The 11,675-nt window shown below is 33.2% G+C and overlaps 1 protein-coding gene across 8 annotated transcripts in view; it reads right to left on the bottom strand.

Annotated features, from left to right (window-relative positions):
* Nucleotides 1-773: 773 nt before the first annotated feature.
* Nucleotides 774-11,675, bottom strand: part of LOC106791143 (acetyl-CoA carboxylase) — an 18,901-nt gene continuing 7,999 nt past the window's right edge. For 6 of the 8 annotated variants that reach the window (XM_014756561.1, XM_014756569.1, XM_014756563.1 and 3 more), the window contains 10 exons: nucleotides 8,609-8,732; nucleotides 8,117-8,447; nucleotides 7,702-7,999; nucleotides 7,398-7,611; nucleotides 6,966-7,299; nucleotides 6,395-6,855; nucleotides 2,456-6,286; nucleotides 2,068-2,347; nucleotides 1,690-1,970; nucleotides 774-1,586 (listed from right to left, as the gene is read on the bottom strand). In XM_014756561.1, the coding sequence (XP_014612047.1) occupies nucleotides 972-1,586; nucleotides 1,690-1,970; nucleotides 2,068-2,347; nucleotides 2,456-6,286; nucleotides 6,395-6,855; nucleotides 6,966-7,299; nucleotides 7,398-7,611; nucleotides 7,702-7,999; nucleotides 8,117-8,447; nucleotides 8,609-8,732 (6,769 nt within the window). In that variant the 3' untranslated portion in view covers nucleotides 774-971. Of the gene's footprint in view, nucleotides 1,587-1,689; nucleotides 1,971-2,067; nucleotides 2,348-2,455; nucleotides 6,287-6,394; nucleotides 6,856-6,965; nucleotides 7,300-7,397; nucleotides 7,612-7,701; nucleotides 8,000-8,116; nucleotides 8,448-8,608; nucleotides 8,733-9,614; nucleotides 9,900-10,275; nucleotides 10,384-11,675 lie in introns of those variants that run through there. The other 2 variants (XM_014756567.1, XM_014756564.1) reach the window with 2 other exon arrangements.

Raw genomic sequence — 11,675 nt, forward strand, 5'->3', positions numbered from 1 at the left:
AAAAGACAAATAATTAAAGATGATATAAAATTTACAATAGCTATTATTTTAAAATATTAACTATTTTTCTTTTTATCTTTTTATCCTTTTCTTTTTCTTTCATATATATATGCATGTATGTATAAATCTTTTATATCATCTAGAAATCCTTAACATTAGATTTACCAGGTCAGTCATAACGACTGATTACGACTCTGTTTTAATTCCTTTTTAATTATATAAAAAATTTCTATTTAAAATTTTCATCACAAGTTTTTTCAAGGCATTAATAACTTTTTCTGTCTATTATTATTATTATTATTATATACATATGCAATTTATATAAATTCGTTGTGTGTTTCATCTTCTAGAAATCCTTAACACTAGAGATTTACCAAATCAGTCATAATGACTGATTACGACTCTGTTTTAATTTTTTTTTTCCTTTTTCTTTTTTTATTATTATTATTATTATTATTTATATAAAAAATTTCTATTTAAAATTTTCATCACATGTTTTTTCAAGGCGTTAATAACTTTTTGTCTATTATTATTATATACATATGATCAATTTATATAAATTCCTTGTTTAATCTTCTGTTTTAACTTAATTCTGTTTGTTCTCGTTTCTTGACTGAGAAATACACACTTATAATTATACGTAGGTATATCTTAAATATACCAAAGTAATTTTGTCGGTAGAGTTCTAGTGTTAAAAAAAAAAAAAAAACATTATAATTTAAATCATATGCCACCATTTGGGAACGAAAAAGAAAAGAAAAGAAAAAAGATACTATACCTGAACAATCTATTATTATCGACGAATAATAATATAATCGCGTGTTTTAATGTCTGTACAAATAATAACTTCTAATAAAATAATAATTGCTACACATACACCAGGTACGCAGATAGATGTAGAGAAAAAGAAAGAAAGAAAGAAAGAAAGAAAGAGAATAAGAAAAGATTAGGATCGTTTACAAATTTGTATCTTAGGAAGAAGAACTCGAATCGATGTGATGTTCTTGATCTGGTGTTTCCATTTGCGATAAAGTTCTTTGCAATTCAGCACGTTCAGCAGGATTTAATCTATGAGCTATTTCTAATACAGCATCCAATCTTACTTCCGGACAAGTTTCAAGGGCCTCTTTGATGCGTGTTATAACAGCGTCTTTTTTAACGCACATAATATTGCGTAACACAACGCTGTTCTCATTAACAAGTTGTGCTTCCAACCATGTAGTAGCTGCTTCATCCTGATCCCAAAGGTAAGATTCTATCGCTCCCTTATCTTCAATAAACCACCGTCTCAACATTGCACCTATTTGTCTAACGTCGAGTTTTGGTTGCATCGACAAAATATCTTTTTTAATTTTCTCCTCCAATAATCTTCTTCTCAATTTCCAATAAAGCAAGGGTCTTGCTTTTTGCCACGGTATTATATCCTGTATCGTGTTCTTCTCCAACATTCGTTCTGGCGTGTCGTGAAGATCCGCGAAATAAACGGCTACTTGTTGATAGATCGGTATTAAAGATTTTTCTCTCTTACGTATCTGCGATTCTAATTCTATTTTTTCCTCGGCCGAAGTTGATGTCGTTAAATTTTCCTACGATATACGTATATTTGTTTATAGATTTAAAGGAAATCATTGGAAAAAAACAAAACATATTAATTCAATAAAATATAATATAAATGAATAATATACGTACTTTTAACTTTTGAATAACAGAATCTGTTCTATGCATACTCTTGATAATATCCTTGTTTCTGAATTTAATTTCTACGATACCAGTAGCTTCCAATACACCACCTCTGCTGGTATTATCAGCAAACATTTCTAAGTATCGTGGATTGATCGTAGTATCTACCACCGCCCACGCACCTCCTCTTAATTCACCATTTGGTGGAATGTAAACAAATATTGGTTGCGTGTATTCTCTTAAAGCGTCCACGATATAGGCACCGAATTTAACTATTTGATCATACATGTCTGTAAAATAAACGCATAATTATTATTAGACATTATTTTATAACAATGTGTAACAAGGATTAATCTCGCGTATAAATATAAATTCATATATACGAACCTTTCATTCCACTAGAAAATCCTCTCCAATTAGCAAATATAACAAGTGGAAGTTCTTCCCTATTAAAATCTTGGATAGCTTGCGCAGTTTTATAGGCACTGTCTGGGAACCATACTTGGCCAGCCTGAGATATTGTTTTAGCTTCTGAATCAGGATTAGCAGGATCAGCAGGAAGATGCAATTCAACGGTTCTCGTTTCAACGGCGATAACTCCACAGGGTATACCACCGAGTCTTGCTCTACCAGTTATCACAGTTTGTGCCCAAGGTTTCATTATTTCCTACATAATTCAATAGAAAAAAAAACATGTTTAATACCATGAAAATAAAGGAATTTATAATAATTGGTAAAAGATATATTAGAGAAAAAATAATGAATTATATTATACCTGCCATGATCCACGATCGAAGAAACCACTTTCCCATATATTTTGATCGTTGGGCAAGTATCTACCCTCTAACATCCACCTTGGATCGTAGGGTGCTTTGGTAGGCACATAAGTAATTTCTCGGTTGATAGGATCAGGTAAAGGCGAGGGTAATATTGGCAAACTTGTACCTCTGGCCCTTGGGAAATAACTCAACCATCTCAAAACTGTGGCCACCCCTTCCAAATCTCTGCTATCGACCGCATGAGTAACACCATTGTTATGCATTATTTGAATACCACCTAATTGATTGTTACTCGCGTAAACTTCCCGTCCTAGTACGGCATTCAATGCACGGTAACCGGTAAGAATGATATGAGAATTTTCTATTTGAATAGTTCTCTGACCAAGACGCACCAAATATGAACCGATACCAATAGCACGACACGAAACTATAGAAATGGTAACTATTTCGTCGTAAGCACGGGACGTTTCACTGGCGATCATACCAGCGTATTTTAAATTTTCTACACCAATACCGTCGTCCTTGCCAATTATATCCGTAATCTTGTAACGAGATTCACCAGCTGGATCCTCGATCAAGGAAGCCTTGACCGAATTAAGTGGCGCCAAACGAGCATAATCGTCTGGTGTCAAGTATATATACTTGAATCCCTTTTCAGGCTCATTCTCATCTTCCCACGCTATTCTGAACAATGCTTTCACTTCCTCGGCTAGGCCAATACGCGCACCTGCGTTTGCGGCGAAATAAATACGCGGAATACCAAGTTGTCTGGCTCTTTCTGATGCTCTGTAAAATACCAAATCTTCTTTCGGACCAAACGAGCCAAGGAAATGTGTTAAATCGTTGGCTATCAATATGATATCTCGACCGGTTGGAAATTCGGGTGTGTACAACGTTAATCTCCATGCTACCATGCCTACGTCATTCTCACCGGGCAAACGTTTTTGTTCAACAAGATTTTCACCGTCCAATACTAATTCAACGCAATCCATTACCGAGGAAGGAATGATTATATTCGAATTGGGTCTCTCTTCAATATATTTATGCCAAGATTTTTCAACTTGTTGTCGAAATATATCAGGCAAGTCGTACGCGTAAGTTGTACCAGCGCTTTGGGCTTGGAATCTTTTCGCTTGTAAATAATCCTTGGTAAGATAAGGTGTAGAAATTGGTAAACCGTGCATAGGACCAGGCCTCCAATTGGATATATTAGCAGCAGGTGGTGGATAAGATTCGAAACGGATGATACCTGTTTTAGGATCCGTCGATTCAGCGTAAAGATGTAAATCTATACTGTAACCGCTGTCATTGGCAATGCACAAACGTATGGTTGATGTTGTTTTACCAGGTGCTGGACGGATGGTCATTTTAATTTCGGCTTGGCGAACACGTAATTTCCATAATCTCGGACCATATCTGAGTACCATACTTGTAACACTTTCTTCTATCCTGGCAGGATCCATTATGACCGTAGGTACGAAATTTAAGAATATATGATTACATTCTGTACGTTTAGCTAAAGGATGCGAGAAAGCTACTTCTAATTCATCCATAGCTTCGAGCAATACTCGTTCTCCTTCGTTATGAAGATAATCAAAACTTGCTTCCTTGGTAATCAAATCGGAATGACGAATAATAGAGCGTATGAAGAAACGATAATCCGTAACTTGCTGTCCTTTGGCTACCTTTGCCTGTCCAAGATACAAATGCATTTTTTGATTCGACGTTGGTAAAGCTTCCAAATCGTATGTTCTCATTCTATTAAGTTCCAATTGGAATGCACAACCTGGTTCCAAGTGACGATAAATTCTGTCCTCGACGAATCCGTCTCTTTGCCTGAACGTAAAGAATTTTGGAAATTGTTTCTTTTTTAAAGCTGCGAAAGTGACTCTCCTAATTCCACGAGATATTAATTCGTCTTTACTGGTTGCACACCAATCGCCAAATAATCTTGCCATAGTAGCGTCGTCTTGCGTACCGTCTTCTTTAATTGCAATACTTAAAATGTGTACAGGCTCGGCTGGTCTCTCACCTAATTCCGCAGTAGTTGCAGCAACTTCTGCGGTGCTGAGCGATACGTTTATAGAAGTACTGTGACGTGATTCACTACCAATCGCGTCTACAGCTTCTAAGACTTTAACGGATACCGAACTGGGCGAAGATAAGTCTTCCAACAAATCGAAAATCTCGTCCGAGTATTCGCGGAATTGATCGAAATCTTTGAACGCCGCCATAGCTCCTGTTCTGTAATTAACAATTGACTGAGTTTGCCGATTGGGATGATTGTTGGGTAACAAGAATTGAAAATGTACGAGAGGCATTTCTCCTGACAATTCCAAGTGTTGTAAACACGTTAATTCGTAACTGATGTAAGCTCTACGAACGTAAACTTCCAATGCTGCGTTGCAAACCGCACGATTCGAGTGATAGAAGAAATCGTGTAGAATATCGAATATAGATGTCTCGGAAAGTATAAGTTTTTGAAGATTTTCAGGATGAAAATCGTGGCCGTACATGTCGACGGCTGATAGAAATATCGATTCCATTTGATTGTGTCTTAATTCGTAGGCAGGTTGATGTGCTGCTATTAATACTTGTCTAGCTCTTAACGCAACTCGACTGTGTTCCGTTCTGTTCAAGCTAGTCAATTCCGTTAAAGTGCTAGCCAATTCGTCGGTGAGACCAGGTTCGTTAGCCCAGAGATGATCGATTAACATAGTTACTAGGATATTCTTTTTGGTTACTTGATTGTGACTGAAAATCATTGCAGTTACTGTACTTAAATCATCTTTGTATTGTTCTATTAAAGCGGTCACGCATTTGTCGTAATGTCCTTGTTGAAATTGACACTCAACCGTATAATATTGACGAAGAAGTTCGTGTACGGCTGTTTTCATACGACCACGTATACCATTCCGATATCTTTGCACAAGTTGAACGATAGCTTGCGTTGTCAAGAAGAACACGTCTCTGTCGGAACGTTTTGAAAGGGTAGCAGCGTGTCCATCGATAACAGCAGCGATCTGTTGACTAGGAAATTGTGCAAGAACAGAAGTTATATTCCTTTCGTACAATGACATCAATTTTCTAATCTTTTTCTCAACCGAAGGTGGAATTCTTCCCGATATCGTAGCTATGACTTCTTGAAGTTCAAGCAAAGGTAAGCTAGGATCGCGTAAAGAGTACATGAACTTTTCAATCAGTTCACGTAAACGTGGTAGATGATATGGGTCTGGTAAACAGTAACCAGCTAAAGTATTTTCCAAAGCAATCCGATATTTCGCATGAAGATGATTTAATTTGTCTGGAATAGCTGGTGCAACTGGTGTCGGAAATTGGCCCGTGTATTCCTCAGCGTTAGTCACCAAAGATGGATCATCGAGTTCTAAATGAGCTATCGTAGTACCAGCCTCAAGAATAGCACCTGGCCTTTTAACGTAGAACACTGTACCAGCTTCGCTAGCCGTTACTGTCATAATCATTTTCATTACTTCGATCTCGGCGTAAGCTTGTCCACTGTCAACGTGACCACCATCCTCCACCAAGAAATTAATCAATTTACCGGCTGACGGCGCTCTAAGTAAAGACGGATCGTTATCCTTTTCGAATACACAGGTTTGATTACCTATTATTATTCTATAACGATCTACTTCTTCCTTCATGTATGTCGTGTAACTTGCACCATCCATCGAAAGCAACAAACCACCGTCGGACAGTCGATGAATTTCTACCTCTTTATAGGAACTATTTAAAACGAGGAAATAACTATTAGGACCTGACTTGGCTGCTTCAACTTTGTACTTGTAACCATCGTTCACTAATTCTACCTGAAATATTATAACAATATTAATAAAATTTGTCTTATAGTTAAAATATACTTTATGTCTGTCTATTTTAATTTTAAATAGAGATATCATCATTTAAATAGGACTTACATCTACGAAATTATTTAAATCGTTACTGCCTTGTACTTGACCTTTTTCCAATGATGTTTGAAAACCAGTAAACGCGGCAGTGATAGTTCTATCAGCAATATGAATGGCACCACAAGTAACGGCTAATAAAACGTCGGGTTTATCACTTTTAACGCGTTCTGCAATAAGCACATCGAGCCACGACGTGTCGATAGTGTTTTGTTGAAAGGATTCGGTTTCCAGCAACGTTATTAAATATTCTACCGTCGTTCTAAAGTCACCCCTTATACTCAATTCTTTCAAAGCAATGACCAAATTTTCTCGTGCTTGATAACGATCCTCGCCCCAGGAAAAACAATGACCGAATTGCGAATCGGCGAATTCGTGAAGACCACCGGATGCGCCGACAGAAAAATAACCCCAGACGTTTTTAGACGATCTAAAGTTCAATTCTTGTACCGTACCTGAACTCGGTTTGAAACCTGAACAACAACAACAATAAAAAAAAAAAAGAGAAACAAATAGGAACGTAATGCATCAAAAATGACAAATACAAATTGCATTCAATCAAATTTGTCGATAGGACTTTTACCTTCGTCGGGATTTTCGCTGGTTATTCTAGCAGCTATTACGTGACCCCAAGGCTGAGGTTTATGACGTAACTGATCAAAATCTATTTGACTGTCACCCCAAGGACTCTCGCCGTAAAGGAGACGTATATCTTTGATATGATGAAGTGGCAATCCCATAGCCACTTGAAGTTGTGCAGCAGGGAGATTAACGTCCGATACCATCTCGGTACACGGATGTTCTACTTGAAGTCTAGGGTTCAATTCCAAAAAATAATAACGACCGGAAGTGTCGTATAAATATTCAACGGTACCCGCGCTTACATATCCGACCATCTTGGCTAATCTCACAGCAGCCTGTTAAAACAAACGTCAAAAGTATGATTAAATAACTACTGTGTACTAGAGAAAACACACAATGTTATTTCATTAATAAAACTATTGCATTTATATACTTTCTCCATCTCTTCGAAGACTTCTGGTTTGGCTACTACAGCTGGTGCCTCTTCTATTATTTTCTGATGTCTTCTTTGAATGGAACAATCACGTCCGAACAACGATATTGCATTACCGTAATTATCGGCTAATAATTGCACCTCTAAATGACGAGCACACTTCGCCATTTTCATGATAAATATTGGCGAACCCGGTATCTCAGCTTGGACTTGTCTACAAATTAATAAATAAATTATTTATATATAAATATATATAGATTTTTTAAATGAACAGTATCAATTGAGGATAGATTAATCAATTCACCTAAATAAAGCAGGTAATTCCTCAGCATTTTCACATTTTCTAATACCTTTACCACCACCACCTTCACTAGCTTTCACCATAATTGGAAAACCTATTTTATTAGACGCGGCAAGACATTCTTCAACGGTTGAAACACAACCTTTCTTGAACAATTCGGTCGATATTTTAATTTTCTTGCCACTGTATTGAGCTTTCAATTCGGATCCCGACCAAGGTAATGTAGGAACGTCAGCTGTTTGAGCAACTATACTTGAAGCTATTTTATCACCTAAAGCCCACATTGCTCTTTCCGATGGACCTATGTGTTTATAATAAATAATAATATTATATTAATGTAATGTTTTTAATATAATTCAAATAATTTGTCTCTTTTCTATTTAATTGAAATATAAATTAATTATATATATTATTTTACCTATAAAAATAATATTATTCTTGTGTAATAATTCTGGTAATTTAGGATTTTCCGATGCATGACCCCAACCAGCCCAAACAGCTTGCACCTGGGTTCTCGTTGCAATATCAACAATTAATTCGACGTTAGCATAATTATTATTATTTGTTCCACCAGGTACTGGGACATATTGATCAGCCATTTTAATATATTCTGCATTAGCTTTAAGATCTTCCGGCGTGACCATGACCACGAAACGTACTGCTCTTTCATTCTTAAACATCTCGTAAGACCATCGTCGTATCGAACGCATGCATTTGACTGCAGCGATTCCATTGTTAGCTATTAAAACCTATATAAACATTATATTTATTAAAAATAATATTAATCTTATAGGAATATTAATTTTTTCATTGATAATTGCGTAAATCATTCTAAATGAAATATATATGTTACGATTGGTTATAAGTTATTAAATTTCATTTAATAAAATAACATTTATCTTTTTATTACCTTGTTGATAACCTTGGTACCACCAAAACGATGAACGAATTCTTCTGGTGTCGCAACGGTGAAGTCTTTCTCTTGCAATCGACTTTGTGCCTGAATCATCACCGTACCCTGCGACATGCTAGGCCTGCACAAAATCAAAATAAAAAACAATTAACAAAATCTATCGAACGGATTTTTTAAATTAAACACAACAAATTGACGAAACCCTCTTACTCTCGTATTTTATACGATTATTCTTTTTATTATTATAATTTGATATTTCATGTGTGATTATTATTATTATTATCATCTTAATTAATTTGTGTATATGTTACACATTTGAATATATTTCCATCGCAAAATTATTATTAATTTTTATAGTTTTTTTTTTAATATACCAATGACATTAAACGACACAATTACGACAGGTGTGTGTATCAAATATTATTTTAGAAAATTCTTAAGAAAAGAATCCTGGCTCGTCATCCAACTATGTTAAAAATGCATGAATGAGAATGGAGAAAGTATATGAACCGTTAATTTAAACAGCTCACGCAATATCGTGCCTTTTAAAATCATGTACATGGTTTTCCGATCAATATTATCCTATGTATCATCAATTTCTGATTGATATTAACACACTTTATCCATACGTTAGGATCTTTTTTATTTTTTCGGGTTACTTTTTTGTCGAATTATTGTAATTTAATTTTTTTTATATATATTTTACGTTTGACGTAAATCGTCGATCAATGTTAATTTTTCTCTTCTACGATTTACGATTAATCATCATATCATTTCATTTCTTTTTCTCGCGAGAGACAAATGTTACGAAATGAATTTATTTAAAAAATAAAATATAAAAAGAATATATATTTGCACACGTATATATATATAAATATAATTACGAGGCAAACATATACAAAAATATTATTTGAATTTTATTCGCGTATTAAACACGTAATATGTAATAGTAGTTAAACAAAATATTGAATTATGCATAATTTATATTTGAAAACAGTATTACGTTAATCCAGATGTCCTTGGTTTTAAATAATTCTTTTTTTCTTCTTCCCCCACTTCTTCTTCATCTTCTGCATTTTTCCCTTTTTCTTCTTCTTCTTGTTCATTATCATCATCCTCCGATGTAATTTTAAATACAATATTATTCGAACTCGTCCACATTTGTTCTCTTTCGTTTCTATCAGCTAAAATAAATCTCTTAATGCGTCTCATCCCGTTAACGATACCATAAACTAATAATAATAATAATAAATAACGCAAAAAAGGAAATATCATGTAATTTAATTGGAATAAAATTTTTAATAATCAAAAAATTATCCCACGTCGAAAAATTTCAAAAAAAAAAATCTGATAATTCAATAGAGAAAAAAAAAAAGATATCAATCATTAATTTTGAAGGACCATAAATATATTATATTCCGACTAGCGTTGTATTCGCATAATCATAATATTGTTTCTTTTTATTATTTCCAAATTCAAATCCAAGTCCAATCGTTTTTATATCCACGTTCACGTTAATTATTTATTTCATCATACGTTCGTTCTTTTTTTTTTACATACGATAAAATAAAAGTCATCACATCATCCTTCTTCACTTATGTTATATTATTAATTAAACAATCCTTGTGTTTGCATCTTATTTGCATTTCTTTTTTTATCATCACCTTTTCGTTTTCTTTTTTCCATTCAAATATTTCCAAATCATTACACATTCACGACAAATATTACACTTAAAATATTACGTAAGTTGATTAATTTTAAATTAAACGAAATCAAATATAATAATAAAGAAAACTATATTTCCAATCTTATCGTAGAAAAATTTTAACGTGAAAATCGTATTATTTTTTGATTAATTTAATTCGATTGATATATTTTCTCATTTTTTTTTTTTTTTTCTTTTTTCTTTCTTTTTACTTTTAACGATTTAACACACGTTTTTTTTTTCTTTTTTTTTTTTTTTTTCAGTTAAACTTCTTCGAAGATACAAGTAGTAACCAAATTATTATAATCAAATTTTATTAAATTAATATTAAAAAATACTATATACGAGAGAGAGATACCACAAATAATTTGTTGCGTAAATATTATTCGTATATAATTTTGAAAAAAAAAAAAACAAAACAAAAGATATATGATATTTTCAAACATTAAAACTTTTGTATTAAACATTTGTCTATGAAATAAAACGTTCAGATTTCGTTTAGATTTAGATATAATTTTCAGTGTTATAAAATTAAGAGTTATGATGCTTTTGTTAAATTAAAATGTTGATAATGTGAAAGGTCAAAAAAAAAAAAAATAAAAAATAAAATTACGATAATCTCGTATCAAGAGAAGATAAAAAAAATGTATCCTAAAAACGCGTATCGCGAATTTATAATAAACGCAGTTTATAAATGTCTAATATTTTTAACAAGGTATTTTTTTATGGCTAACACAGATCCAAAGAGAGAGACAGAGAGAGAGAGACAGAGAGAGAGAGAATTGTTTACGCATATTCAATGTTAAACTCGGATGATACATTGACGACCAATGAGAATTAGTTTCGAATGTATGCTGATCTTGTGATTACACTAACATCATCTATAATCATATTTTTATATATATATATATTATTAATATATTTTTTATTATATATTTTCTTTATATAAGCAAAAATTTATTGTAAAAATGCACATTTTATTTAAAAAACAACTCAAAGGGGAATCTTCAAGGAGAAGAAAAAAGAAAATAAAAAAAAAATACCATCGAACGAAACGATCTTCTCACTCTCTCTATCTCTCTCTCTCTCACGTTGTGTGTTTGACCGTGATTACTTATTCATATATCCAATCTAACAAAGATTTCATAATCATACGATTACTACTCGTACATATGTACGGTCAATGTTTGTCATTTATTACGTACACACTATTATATCGTGGAATTTTTTCTTCTTTTTTTATTTTCTCTATTTTTCATTAATTAAGCTCAACCCTATTTTTTTCTTTTTAATCCAATCACTTATCAAATTGATGCATTAGTTTTTATATCGTATTTTGCCATGTAACTAATTTTAAAG

Source organism: Polistes canadensis, unplaced genomic scaffold (assembly GCF_001313835.1).
Source record: "Polistes canadensis isolate GaletaPanama2010 unplaced genomic scaffold, ASM131383v1 scaffold_287, whole genome shotgun sequence".
Lineage (NCBI taxonomy): Eukaryota > Metazoa > Arthropoda > Insecta > Hymenoptera > Vespidae > Polistes > Polistes canadensis.